This window comes from Onychostruthus taczanowskii, unplaced genomic scaffold (genome assembly GCF_017590055.1).
Source record: "Onychostruthus taczanowskii isolate IOZ18803 unplaced genomic scaffold, ASM1759005v1 scaffold77, whole genome shotgun sequence".
In the NCBI taxonomy this organism is placed as follows: domain Eukaryota; kingdom Metazoa; phylum Chordata; class Aves; order Passeriformes; family Passeridae; genus Onychostruthus; species Onychostruthus taczanowskii.
In genome coordinates, this window is record NW_024505561.1 from 2,768,068 (window position 1) to 2,783,337 (window position 15,270).

Sequence of the window (15,270 nt, forward strand, 5' to 3'; positions counted from 1 at the left end):
TCAAGCAAACACACAGCCACGCACACCTAAGAAAAATTATATTTTTCAAAAATAGCATTTCTTATAATTAAAGACAATTTGTCCTGAATTCACCACACCTATTTTTAGGCACTAAACTGAGGCACTTAAATTAGAGCACAGACTAATATTGCAGCTAAGTACACCTGACAGCTCATTATCAGAAATGTCCCAGCTCTCCTTGTGCCCTGTCAACTTGCTGCGTCTCTAACTTTCCTCCTTCTGCCTAACCTTGCATGCGTTGTTTATGGGACTCCGCTATCAGAAAACTGATCTCATTAAAAGTGATTCATTCCCTATTGCTTTATCCCTCCCAGCTGCTTCACCACAAGGTCATACAAACCAGCACTAACAACCAGCATAAGGGAGGCAACAGAGAATGCAAGGACAAAAGGACACAAGAATGACCCCTTTGGGGGAGCAACTCCTTAGGTGAGCTTGGGCAGACCTTACACATCCTACACACAAGAAAATAAAATAGTTCTGCCCACCTAAGGGACATAGAGATCATATATTGCATAAAAGTACCATACGACTTAGGCTTCTCATGTAAGGACTAAAATTACAATAAATTTAGCCTCTGCTCAAATGCTGAGATTTTAAATCTGAAGTTGTTCAGCTGAGCAGGCAGACTGCTCTGTAAATTCAAGGAGCATCAGTAAAAAGCTGTACTGAAGAATCCCTAGTTCCATGCTGGTATCAGACTAGCCTGTGGTACTCAGAAAATACTTGCTTAAGTCAAACTAGAGTGTGACCAGGAATTAACTGGTTTTGTTTATCTTTTGAGAAACTGTAATACACCATGTTAGGCTGTTTTCCTAAAAGTGTAGCTAATAATCCTTTTTTTTACATCAAGTGATTTTGGATTCATGGGTTGCTTCTTGGTTGGTGTTTCTAGTATCGCTTTTGGCACACAATCTCCAAAAAATAAAAAAAAATTATCATCCCGCTCTAGAGTGTCTGTACAGATATCCAAAGTGTCTCAAGAAACTTAGTCAAGGTAGCAAGCTAAGCCTACTAATTGACAAAGGATATATATTTATATTACCTCTTTCATAACTTGTCTCTATCAGAACTTACCACATTTTTTCAGTGAGCAAGTCTATAAAATTATTTTGCATCATTTTAAGAGTATATAGTAGAAACTTTCTGAGCAGATCTTAACAGCTCTGAGAGAAATATTCTTCTCCCATGCACACTGCAATTAAATATCAAAATGGAAGTTACATTAACAGTTTTGTGAATGGCTTGGTTTGGGTTTGGGTTTTAACTGAAAGGAAACCAGTAATTCCAGTCATGCTACCTTGCTTTATGGAATATAAACAACTAATGAAAAAAGTATTTTACGGGCACTTTATACAACCATTTCCTGTAAATTGTTAATGGTGGCACCGAAGTCAGTTTGAGAAGAAAACAAAGATTAAGCAATACACTGCATTTTGCATTAGAATGTATTCACAATCAACCCTTTCATATCTATTAATTTTTAAAAGCTTGGTCAATACCTCAGAAATACTGATGCCACAGAGAAGTTTGAGAAAGTAAAGCAGAATAAAATAGCAATTTTCTTTTGCAGCTATGTAGCTACAAGTAGGTAGATCCTCACATGTTTTCACACCTGATCTTCCTTTGGACACAGCACACGTAGGGGAACAGGGCTTAGAAAGGGAAATATGTGATGTCTTATTTGCATTACATTTATATGCAAAAGTCATTTTTAGAGCTTCCACCACTTGTAATGGAGACTGAAGTCTCTCTTATGTGAGGATACTGCCAGGCTGCAACAACACCAACAATTCCTCATAAACTGATGCTTAACATAGCAATTATAGTTTAAAACAGAAACAGTCAACCCTTGCCTTTACTACATAGAAGAGATATACAATAAGTTTATCACATATTTATTGTCTCTTTTTCTAGCCATTTTGGTGAGTTTGGTGCATTTTAAGCAGAAAAAATGTGTAGCTGAACAGTCTCAAAATACAGAGGAACAAATATGTGCTGACTCGTCTCTAAAGCTTTCAAACCTGTTGTGAGAAGTATAATATTGTACTGGTTCTAGACTAATGGACTGATCAAGCATGCAGCTCACAGAAAAAAAACCCACATGATAAGGCTGACCTTGCTGTGCTGTCCTCAATTCCAATTTAAGTACCTCAGCTACAATACAGTGCTGCTTAATAAAAAGAGATATTTTCCCTGAGAAATGCAAAGTTTTTCATTTAGTATAGTATTGAGAAATAGCTGCTTTCAAGATGTACTTGATAGTGTCTTCAGGACTATTCCACAGAGTTAGCTCAACATACTGAAAGGACTGTCAAACACAAAGGATGGAATACAAAGTATCAGCACACCATACATACACAAACTGCATTTTAGACTTCAAATGCCAACAGCACCAATGAACTTAACATGCAAGTATATTTACCTTATCCCAAGAGCAAGTCAAATCTTGAACATGAAGAATGATATTTTCATTACTGCCATGCAGTTGTGGCTTGAAGCGTGAGACCTCATCAAGCATCAGAAAGTTCTGCAATAAAATAAAAGCAGAGGATATTGCCTAAAGGGAGATTGGGAATGGGAAAGGAACCCAAACACATTTTTTGAAGGCAGCATACACAACATTAATAAGGGGCTGGAAAAAACAACCACAAACCAATCAAAGAATTGCTTTTCCAAGGCAATGCACAACTACAACAGTGTACCTGTAACTAGCTTGCTCTCCCTCCCAAAGAACCTCCAAAAGTGCAGACTTAATAGGAGAGGACTCTAACAATCACCTGCTCAATAAAGAATTCCAGAAAGAAATGGACCTTAAGAACCTGTCCTGTCTTTTCCTTGAATTACTAACAACTTTTAAAATTAACTCCCACTCTCCATGCAGAAGAGGTGAAACCGTCATTGAAACACCTTCTCATTCCACTGCTGGCAAAGGCTTATGTTATTTCATTGGAAGAATAATGAGGATACAGTAAGTAGCTGTCCACTGCCTCTATTAAGCATTCTTCAAGTGGCCAATACAAGACAGAAACTCTCTGAACATTTCCTCATTTTGAAGTCCAGGACATGAACAAAAAAAGAAACTTGCTTACATCTGCAAAGTTGGCTCACTTCACTTTCACTACTGCACTTCTATTCTACATTAGAAAAAAGTTGAACCCAGTCAGCAAAATTTTCCTTCAATTTGCATTAAGCATGCACTTTGTACCATAGCCACACTTCTACCACACCTTGCCTGATGCTAGATTATAAATAGCCCAAAGACATTTAGAAAGATAAGGGGCTATTTCCACAGAAAACTTTTAAGGTTAACAGCTGCCACAGTTTTGCAACAAAACCTAAAAAAAAAATTCTCTTATCCTTTGACTCACAGAGTCTAAAGACCTTAAACAGGCGGCAGCAGACAATATTTTGGGAAGAGAAGGAACATCTTGATCGTAGAAGCCAAGACTAGTTAACGTGTACTCAGCTAAGAGTTTGCAGATGTGAGACAGCTGCTGAAGACTTACAGAAAGCAGTAACTAAGAGGAAGCAGAAGGAGGATGTCAGGAGCCATGGGAGGGCAGGGAGATTACTGCTAGGCTTTTCCAGGCACAGAGGTACTGCTCAGACTCCAGCTGGTGGGCATTGTTACGGAGCGCAGCGAGAAGCCAAGCATTTTAACACAGCGGTCCATGGCGTACAACACACTCCTGTTAACACCACAGAGCACGAGAACGTGATGCTGGCTCTGTTAGACCAGCATCAGCACTGCCAATGCTCCTTCATACTGAATTTGAGTCTTCACTCCAGCACTGAAAGCAGCCACAAGAGAGAAGCTAGAGCTCTCATCTGTCCTCCACAGATGACAGGGTACTGCAGTGTGAAATATGAGTCCTGTAGCTCCCATCTGCCTGCTTTGTTCTTCAAACCCCAATCCCAGCATGCCTGCATATCTGTACACACGTTCCGCTTACTTCAGAAATGTCTGCAACAACTCTTTGCTATGCACACTTTTCTCCTACATCTCAGCCCACCCTACAGGACATGTCATGTTTTTTGTACCTGCATACAGAATTCACAGCATTCACAGAATCACTGGGTTGGAAGAGACCTTCAAGATCGAGTCCAACCCAAGCCCCAACACCTCAACTAAACCATGGCACCAAGTGCCACATCCAGTCTATTTTTAAACACATCCAGGGATGGTGACACCACCTCTCTGGGCAGACCATTCCAGAACTTTATCACCCTTTATGTAAAAAACTTTTTACTAATATCCAAGCTGTATTTCCCTTGATGCAGCTTGAGACTGTGTCCTCTGGTTCTGTCAGTGCTGCCTGGAGAAAGAGACCAACCCTCACCTGGCTACAACCATCTTTCAGGAAGCTGCAGAGAGTGATAAGGTCACCTCTGAGTCTCCTTTTCTCCAGGCTAAACACCCCCAGCTCCCTCAGTCATTCCTCACATGGTTTGTGTTCCAAGCGCCTCACCAACCTAGTTGCCCTCCTCTGGATGCACTCAAGCGTCTCAATGTCCTTCCTACGCAGCGACACATTCCATTTCCAAAACAAGTTATTTCATTACAAATCCCAAACTGCAAAACCATAATACGGCTGCATTTATCAGCGACAAAGGTAGAGTAAGAGAAGGAGCAAAGACAGAGTAAGAGAAGGAATGCAGAGCCCCTCCCAGTCAGTAAGGCCACCTTGATCCGTCGGATGCTAATCAACGACTCGGACACTCTCTCCACGGCTGAAGGGAAGAACAGGGTCACTGTGAGTCTCACTGCTCCATAGAGGGACACTGCCACAAACACCCTGCTCGCAGAGATGACGTTGCCAAGTAGCACATATGCCATGAAAGTCATGAACACTGTTATCTTGCTTGCCACAAAGAACGAGGCCAAGTTCAGTCCTCGAAGGTAAGAGCTTTTCATAACCATGGCAATCTCCTTCCTAAAATGCAAAACATAAACAAATCACATCGATCTCTGCCATTACTGCTACGCTCAACAACAGGATGAGGGAAATTCCCTCTCAGGATTCTACTTTCATAACATTTCTCCTCTCCTTGCATCACCCCAACTCATATGCAAACAACTGTCAAGAAAATGTTGTATGATAAATAACAAAACAAAACCAAAACAAACAAACAAACAAAAAACCCCCACAAAGAAACAACCCAAAACAAACAAAAAAAAAAAAAAACCCAACCATTATTTAAGAGGCTTGGAAATTCAGAGAAGAAATTAATTACATTTAATACCTTAATAGCTATAGAAAACAATTATTTTTCAGAATCAGAAAACTAACATACTATTTTTTCCTTCTCTAGTCAAACTAGTATTTTAATTCAGATTATAATCTGTTTCAAATATTTTTGGGCTGCATGCAATAGCAAAGAGGAAAAAAACGCCAAGCACCCACAAACTCCTTATCCTTCCAATATCAAAACCCACTGGAGTTCAGTCACAAAACTCATGACAAGACCAACACATACTCTACAGTCACAAAAACCAGGGCAATTTCCAGAAGATCAGGAGTTTGCCCATGGCCCAAGTATCTGCCATTATTCAGCTGCTGCTCCTCAAGCTGTATCACAGGAATTAAAGTATTTCCTTTTATCTCAGTCTAAATCCTTCCCAATTTGGATCCTAATCTTGGCTTCTTTTGCTCTAGGAATTCTGGTTCATAAATTAAGAAAACACTGACCTATGAGGCCAACTGTTCTGACAGCCATTGCCCGAGCTAAATCGTGATTAAAGTATTGCACAGACACATAAGTCTCCCTCCAGCAACTGAAAAGCTGCTGACATGTTTGTTCTCATTTTCCATTTCATTTAATTGCAGTTTCCACTTCTAGATGACTCAACAAGTCCAATCCTCAAAATGTTACTGCACTATCATCTACTACAATGTGGATGCTATCAGGCTTACCTCTTTATTAATATAATAATTTTTCTTTATCAAGACAGCCACAACAACTTACTCCTTCCCCATATATTCCACTTTTTGTCTACTTAATACTATAAAATATAAAATCCCAAAACAATTCCTAATTTCTCTTTCTACATATTCTGGCAATTCTTAGGGAAATCTTAATAATTTTGATTGCCTTCCACTTGGAACTATACATTAAGATTAGTAAATTGTGATTATACAATTTGAAGTAAATTAAGTAACCACTAATGAAGAAAAAGATGCAGCATGCACTACTGGAAAACTAGTTAAGCAACTTTCCCACTAGATCTGCCAAACTGGCTGAACTGACAGACTTTTGAAGAGTTTCAAAGACTTCTTTTTTCAGCTTAAGGGTTCACCATCTCTAATCTCTTCCAGAGTACAGAGAAGGAACATTTGTATGTAAACTATTTGAACTGGGTCTAATTCAATTACTTCTACAACCCTGGATGAAACTCTTTTCCCACCCTTTAATAATCCTTAATAATCCCCTCATTATCTGTGGATAATCGGCAAGTTTTTTGTGCTACTCTCCATAAATACCAGATAAATTACAGCCTACCTGCAGGCTGCATAAAATATATTACACTGTCTTGAGGCAAAAACTTATATAAAAGGAAACTAACAGTTACAGACAGACACAAAAAAAAGAGCAGTGGAGGAATTCAGATGGCATCTTAGCCACTGTCAAGGGCCCATGTGGAAATACTGGACAATAAAGTATCTGGCTAAATTTAAGAGTTTTAATTACAGTTTTCCTCAGCACAGCTCAGGAAAGGAAATAGGACTCAAGGTGTGTTCTGGAAGATCTTATTTCTTCCCAACATTAAAAAGGAAGCCTCTAATCCTAATGAGGTGTTTAACTTGGAAATCTAAAATGTACTGATGTGAATACAACCCACCGAGGAAGCTTTCAATAAAGAAATATTCTCTCTGGCTCCATGCAAGACAGTAAAGCTTCCCATCAGTCATAAACAAATTAATCAGCACAGAATCCCATAATCCAACAGAGGAAACAATTATGTGCATGGGAGGAACATCTCAGGGAACATTTGCAAGCCTGCACATGGATGCAAAGGAAAAAAATTCCTTTCAAGAAAAGGATTTCCAAAATTAAACATCTAAAATGAAAAAGTCAGATAATCTGCAGCAGGATACCGACCTTCTACTCATATGCTGGAGGGGTACATGACATGAAAATCAGTTTATAAGAAATATGCACCCAAACAGTTAACCTTTAGTACTGAATACTGTTACAGTGTCAAATAAAAGGGCAAATACTGACTGAAAATCAAATGTATTAGTATGTTTTAATCTGATATCAAAGAACCTCTGAAATGAAATGTCTTAGGATACCAAACTCAGCTGGCCTTGCCAGTTGAATAACAATAGAATTTCTGATCTGCTGTCTTTCTCCCTTCTACCTTCCTAGGTGGCTTGAGTAATAAAATGCACAAAAGGAGGGTGAAATTGCTGCATTACAACTGCTACAGCTTATTAGTTGCTCATTTTGAACACAACTGTTAGAGGAAGCATAAAAAAGCCTGAATTATTGAAGTTTGGAGGATTTTTAAAGCTTTTATTCCCTTAGAATATATCTTCATTCCTCCACTCTTACTATATAAAATTAAAAAAATAAGTTCAAAAAGTGCATGCAAACTGCATTTTAAAGCACGAAATAAAGCACTTATTCACACGTAAAAAATGGAAAATGACACTGATCATACATCAAGCTGGATCTTTCCAGGATTACCTTCTTAAACCATTCACAAGTTCCGCAAATGATTTTTCCCAAGCGTACATCTTTATTATCTTCATACCGCTTATCACTTCATTCATGGTCCTAATCCTGACATCTGTTAAGGCAGCTGTCTTGCTTCTGAAAACAGGACAAAGGAAAAATCCTCAGATTCCCTAAAGAAGACAATTTATGAGCACATAACATATGTATGAAGTTTTTGCTTTTATTTGTAAAGACGATTCACAAAACCGTAATTGCATTAAAGGGTTTTCCTGAAGAGCAGTATCTTAAAGCTGACACACAGCAGACACACTTGGTATGTTTGTATTCCTGCTTCTGAGGGAACTGAGAGATGATTCAATGTTCAGGACTATATGTCACTTTGTGCAAACATGCAGTATTCCTTAAACAACATATCTGCTGTTTATTGCATTTAGAACTAAACAAAAATCAGAAAATTACTTTAAAAATATTTCAAAATGCCAAAACAACCACCCTTGTCGTAAAGTTCTTCTGATGTTGTTAAGGAAATTGGCCTCATTTGTGACTTTTTAGGATTAACTGTAGTTGAAGCAGAGATTGCTTAGTACATGAACCATAATTCATTAGATAATCTAGATATGATTTCTTAAAAAATATTATTTAGGCATTAATTGTAATTAACACTAACTTAAATATATCTATTTCTATCAGTGCAAACAGTGTGGGACTAAACAGTCCCACACTGTTTGCACTGATAGAAAAAATGAAATATATATGTAATTAAATAATAAAGTCAGAGTTTTAATTAGGAAAAAAACATTGAAACTTAGAAGCCACATAATAAATGCATAAATCATGCCAATAGAGCCTATTACAGTTCTGAATTCATTCATGTAGACAAACACTTTGCACATGGAGAGCTATGGTAGACCTTATTTTGATAAAACATACCTTTACATGCTAAATTACTTATTTTTGCATATAACAATGGAAGTTAAGACTCAGAGATCATTAAAAAAAAATCCAATCTTTTTAGAAGGTGTGACTGGGCTTTCTCAGCTTAACCTGTCCCCTGAAAGATTTCTCTGATGCACTGTAAGAAATCACCATAATTAAAGAACAAAAGTTGAAAGAATTTCAAGCATCTACTCGTCATTTTAAAAAACTTCCTGGCACCAGCATTCCATAGATGTTAGGATGGCTGAAGCAGGGTATTAAAAATATTTATACAAGGGAACTAACAAAGGGCATTTAGAAACTTAGCCCTAGTGCAATCATAGATTCTTAATAACACTGAGGAAAATAACAGCCTAAACCAACCACATCTACATGGAATGAGCTGGTCTTTGCTACTTCATCCTTTCCCTTTTTCAAAAATAAACAGTAACAGAAAAACAATTGTTTGAACAGTGTAATAGCTTATAATTTCTTCCCATACACACACCACCACTGGAAAAGACAAAATCAGCATGTGCTGGTCATGGCTCTGCAATAGCAAACAACTCTCACCTACAATCCTGAAAGTCACTTAACTTCCAGGCTTATCTCCCCAGAATAGAAAATTGAAGATGATAGAATAAATAATAAAGTTAACAGAGGTTTCTTTTTTTTAAATGGTGTGACTCAAAAAACCAATTTTTCAGTTTTCCTGCTGAAATGTCATCATAGTAACCATCCTGTTTCAAATTGCTTTAAAATGCTCATGAGGTTGGGGGAGTGGTCTTTTAAAAATTTTTTTCAAGTTACACTCCCCTGCTTTGCAATAAGCATATTTTGTACATACACACCAGAAGCCACAGGATCAGTGATGTTGTATAAGGCATTGTATAATGCAATCCACTGCATTGGTGGTAAATTACTGCAGAGAAAGGCATGTCCCTGGTTTCAAAAATATTAAGCTCAGAGTACAAACAGATCAGTCCAGTACATGCTCACACAGCATGTCAATAAGAAAGTGAGTAAGAAAGGACCTGAAAATTTTTGTCTGAGAAGACCCCTCTATGATACTAAAAACCATTCTAAATGAAGCTAGCTACAGAATTCCTTTTTGCTTTCACAAGGCATATTTGGTGGGTTTTAATTATGTCTGACACAGCAGTTAGACACAGTTTTTATCTTCAAGTAAAAGGACTTGAAATAGCAATACTACACTTGCATCACTAAGCAGTGAAAGCATCCAGCTCTTGCGAATAAAATACATATAAAATGGTCTTCAGCCCAATAATTGAACTGTTTCTCAAATAACATACTAGGTCATGTGTATTTTGCAAAACTTTTCGTACTTGTGCAAGTAAAAGAAATCCTGCAGAAAGCAGTGGATACCATTCCACAGGATACCAAATCCCCATCTGCAAACTCCCAGAGCACTGAGGCCAGTGGCTGCCCCATAACTGGTGTGCATGCATGTTTACAGGACTGAGTCACAAGAAGAATTCTGAATAATAGCACAAATTAACTGCCACACCGAGCATGCTTGGATTTTAGCAAAAGCTTTAATCCTTAAATTACTTCTTCATAGGCTGCCTTCCTTAAATCCATGCAGATTCCCAGCAAATGCCATGTGAACACACTCATCAGCTCACTCAGAGCTAAAATCTATTCCAGTTTTACCATTAACTCCTTCTTTTCATTGCACATTTCTGTACACAAAGAAAAAGATCTGTGTACATGGAGACAGGCAGAAGCTTTTCTGGTCAACAAATTCTTTTCCTTCCACTGCATCCAAACAAGTGGGCGTTACTGAATGGATAAAAAACTTCAAACACTCTTACATTGCCACAGATTAATTTTTAAAATACACACCTTTTGTCACCCTATTGTCTGACCCTGGAAAAGCCCATTAAACTCTTTGTGCCTCAGTTTCCCTTCTGTAAAATGGGGATATGAAAGCCTGCCACCACGGATAAAGCACCAGCTAAGCACTAGGTATTTTAATTATTGACTCAAGCCTCAAAAACTTAGAACTAATGAACAACAGCAATGAAGTAGCTTGATACTTCTGCATGCATATTGCACATGCAGTGAAAATACACATTTAAGAACATATATGGTAAGTGTTCTACAACCAGGCTTTATCATAAAATGAAAAGCCCTTAGAATGTGCCAGAGAACTCTGAATGGATCATTATTAGGGAAACAGCACATGAATGTAATGACTAAAGAGTACCACACTGGTTACAAATGAAGAGGTCTACAAGTTGTTTTCATTTTTTAATTCTCATGTCTCTCTTCATACCTGGCCATTCAATGGCAGTGCCAGGTTCAGTACGTCTAGAAAATTTGTCTTGAAATACAACTTGAAAAAAACCTAGTAGTTCACTTACAGAAATTTTACTTACCCAAAGAGCTTAAAGGAACCCATTCAACAAAAAGATGCAAAGAAAGATGCCTAACACTCCTAAGTATATGTGTACAGAGCAAAGGAACACAAAAATATTTCCAATTAGGTGTAAAAGCCTTTTATAAAATCATAATGTAAGTCAAGCATGGCTAATTGCACAAGAAAGAGAAAACCTGGATGCAACAACTTGTCACAACAATCCAAACAGAGGCAAGTCTTGCTGGGTTTTTTTTAGGATAAAGTTACAGGAAAACAAACTAAATTTGTTTGACAATGGAAAATTACTCCAAACTCTTATCTCCACAGCCTAGAACCTTGCAGCTGGAAACCTCATAGCTGGCATCAAAACCACCACGATAAATTTTTCTTCCCTTCTCTCTCAGTTCCTTCTCCTTTTTTCGCTCTGCATCTTTGTCACGGAGCAGAGAGAGCAAGATCTTTGAACAAGAAACTTCCAGAGCCTTCTGCTGCAACACCTGTGTCACCCCAGTAAGTCACACAGGGAAGGGCTGACTACATCCCCTTTGGAGTAACCACTCCCCAAGAATTACTGCAGGAAGGCAAAGCTCAAGTTTCACAATTCTATGCCGAAATCTACAGCAAGGTAGCTACAGAACAGTCAGACTCTTTTAATGCACTGGATACCTAATAAGCAGCAGATACTTTCAGCATCTTTAGAAGACAGACCACTTCAAGTCCATAATTTGGAATTCAGGTATCTCACATTAGCAGATCTAAAAAATTTTACCAAAGATAAGAGACACTGCAAAAAATATCACCAGACACATGTTAACACTCTGCCTCCACCCAATATGCACATTTTAAAACCCAGCATAGAAAACAGCTACAACCCAAAACATGCAGCCTTACCTGAGGGAAGAAAACAGCCTCCCAATGCAGGTCTGCACAGGAAGAAGAATAATCAGAACTGCCATTCCTGCCAGACACGACGGGCCTATTTCCATCCAGAGAAGTACTGTTACTGCTACAGCTTGAAGTGGTCCAGCCCACAAGAAGTGCAAGAAAATTGTTACCTAAACAAATAGTTTAAGAATCAGAAATTAACTTTTGCTCTTAGCCAACAAATTAAACCCCTAGTAACATTTAGGAAGTACTTCTGCCTGTGGCAGGTCGGACGGGGCTATGAGCAACCTGCTAGGAGAAGATGCCCCTGCCCATGGCAGGGAGTTGAAACAAGATGGTCTTTAAGGTCCCTTCCAACACAAAATATTCTATGTTTAAGAAACAACTAGAAGAAATGTTTATTAGAAACATTTAATCACCAGTTTTAAACAAAACTTTCTTAACTCCAACCCCACAATTTCTTCAGCCCCTTGGAACGATCTGTAAAATACTCCTTACTTGATCAAATTTGTTCACATCGTTTGACAGCAGGTTTACTATTTGACCAGTGGTAGTTTTCGCCATGGCTACATTACTGAGACGAAGTGCCTAAAAAAGTCAGAACAGTTCAAATTATCACAGCTTATAGAGCACAGTACACCTATACACACAAAATACATGAACACAGTACCAGGGCTAAAATTGAAGCCACATCTCAGCTTTTGCCTGAGAGCATTGGGGCCTTAGATAAAATGAGGATTAGATGAAATATGCTAAACAAAGTCTCAAAGAAAAAAGTATTAAAAAAAAAAAGGTCAAGAGAAGGACTGTGAGAATAAAAACACCCTCTCTTCATGTCTGAAGTGCTTAAAAAAAAGGAAAATACCAACACAGCAAGTCACTAAGCAAAAGAGCTGTAACTTTCCATGTGCACTGTTCTCCCCCTCACTATGAGCATCTGTACAAAACAGGAACAGAAAACTCCACCTGAGGGCCAGATTAAAGTCAGAACAGTGTTTGGCCACTTGAAAGAATTCTGTTTTGAACCTGTTATCAGACAAAAGGCAAAAACCCCTCAAGTTATTAATTTCAGACTGTCTCTGGAAATCAGAGTGTCCCTTTACAAATCACTAACTCTAGAAAAATCGTAACATTTCTGAAATATGTAAATGAAGTTTAGCACATGCTATGAAAAAAACCAAGAGTAAATATCAAGTACTTTTACACATTAATAAAAAAGTTAGTCAGTAGAAAATAGAATGTGTTTATAAAATATCCCCCCCACCCCAAAAAACCCATCTGGAAATATGCAGTCTGAACCTTACTGCAAAGGTCCAAACTGAAATTGCTCTAAAATACCAGTAACACACCCTGCTTCCTTCTACACCTGCTAAAGAGAAAACACGGGTTTGCAGCACAAATTAAAAAAAATATACAAAGCATGTTCCATGTTTTTCTGTACAGAAATAGTTCACTCCTGAAAAACACTTCATATTTTTAGGCAGCTCACATCTACTTCTCCCTCTCCAAACATTATTAGGGTTACTTTTTGACCAATGAAACCAAATCAAACCTGAAAAGTGCTGATTGTTTCAAAAATACTGTTCCAGTATTTTGAAACAAGTAGAAGAACATCAGCCATCAAAGTACTATTCAAAGCATAATTTCAAACAGGCTCCTTACATTTCTTGCACCTCACGTTCGTGTTAGAAAGACATTGTTGATCACAGAGAGAATCCCAACCCTAACTTCATTGAAACCAGCAGAAACACTGAAAGGCAGAAACTTTTAAAACTCCACCATGAAATTCCTCTGACATTCCAAAAAATAAATCTAGGATACTGGTATATGAAAGATATGAAGATTTAGTTATTTGAGAAAATTATTGCTTCTTTCCCTGTCTTAAGCCACCTGTCTCTCATCCACCTGAAATGCCCCAGGTAGTTGTCTGTTGCTATCATGTTTGCTCCCCACCACACATTAAGGTTGGTAAGTTCTGAGAAAAGATGTTAGAAATCCACAGATCATAGTAATAGGAGTTCATATGATGCATGTTTGGGGAAGTTTCCCATCAGGATGCTTACAGCACCTCTTGTACAACTTATTTGGTGCCTGAGGTTCACCTCAGCCATCAGAAGACCACGCTGGTGTCTTGCTAGTGGCCCATGGCCCGGGTCTGTCTCGGACGTGCCACACAATCACCTTTCTGACTTCTTCCTGGCTACTTCTACACAAGCAACAAAACCAGTTTTAATATGATTCTATGAGTCCAGCTCATTTTGACCAAGACAGTCTCAGGTGGAACCATACAAGCATCTGAGCCCAAAGGAGGGTGCTCATCTGTGACTGATTTGTCTTCTCAGGTAAGAGACAGCCATTCCCATCATCAGTGGCAATGCCGTTTCAGTATTTCCTTGAGTCCTTCTTGGTTTTGATTTTTTATTTTCTTTTTAAGTGAAATAAGCCTTGCATTTTCCTGGCTGAATGGATCTATCTGGACTGCAAAGTAGCAGTTTTACTTTCATAACCAATTTTTTACCAAAAAGTCCTGTTTTGGTACCTTCCTCTTTTTACTACATCTGATACATAGCCCCATATGAGCTGAGGAAAACTAATTCCATCGCAGCTAAAGTCAGTACACTGACCTCAAAGAACTTCTAAAAGCTAAGTCTTAAAAAAAAAAAAAAAAACAACAAAAACCAGTTTCCCAAAAGTAGCCTTTGATTCCAAAACGTAAGATTCCGAGTCATCATGTGACACATTTCACTTTCATTTTTGTTAGGAGTTTTTTATGTGCATCACCAATACTTCTTACTGGTAACAAAACTTCTTAAGTGTTTGAATACAGTTCAAATTAGATCTAAACTTTCCAGGAAATAAAAAAGGGTCTAAAACTTAAGAATTATGAATGCTTGAAATTGTCTATTAAGAATGCTCTCTTATCCAATCTATTTATCCTTACAAATTCAAGATTTTTTTTTCTACAGCAATTAACAAACTCTGCTCAAGTGCTGGGTTTCTTTCAAAAGCCTATATGAGGTTAAAGAGAAAATATAACCTATTTATAAGCAGCACATAATGAAGACAAATTACAAGAAATGTTTGTCAGTGTTCTGCTGTTACCTCAACCCTCACCCTCACAAGCAAAATGAGGGCTGATTAATTTTCCATTTAATCCCATCTCTAGAAATAAGGGTGCATATTAGAAATAGTTCTTTTCCAAGCTTCTAAGCCAGCATCAACTCAGCAACAAACACCATCACTATGTAAGTTTTCCATTAATTCTGTTTCAATAATCAGTTTGGTAAATTAATACCTTAGAGAGATGTCTATGTACAAGAAAGCATTGTGCCATGTCGGAGCCAAGTTCCCAGAGGATCCTTTGCAAGGTATCAAAAAAG

At 38.0% G+C, this 15,270-nt stretch overlaps 1 protein-coding gene across 3 annotated transcripts in view; it reads right to left on the bottom strand.

Annotated features, from left to right (window-relative positions):
- The window catches only part of ABCC4 (ATP binding cassette subfamily C member 4), a 142,159-nt gene that overhangs the window by 109,046 nt on the left and 17,843 nt on the right, over window positions 1-15,270 (bottom strand). For all 3 annotated transcript variants that reach the window (XM_041423392.1, XM_041423391.1, XM_041423393.1), the window contains exons 5-9: window positions 12,389-12,478; window positions 11,897-12,060; window positions 7,717-7,842; window positions 4,709-4,958; window positions 2,447-2,551 (exon numbers count right to left, since the gene is read on the bottom strand). In XM_041423392.1, coding sequence (XP_041279326.1) covers window positions 2,447-2,551; window positions 4,709-4,958; window positions 7,717-7,842; window positions 11,897-12,060; window positions 12,389-12,478 — 735 coding nt within the window. The remainder of the gene's footprint in view (window positions 1-2,446; window positions 2,552-4,708; window positions 4,959-7,716; window positions 7,843-11,896; window positions 12,061-12,388; window positions 12,479-15,270) is intronic.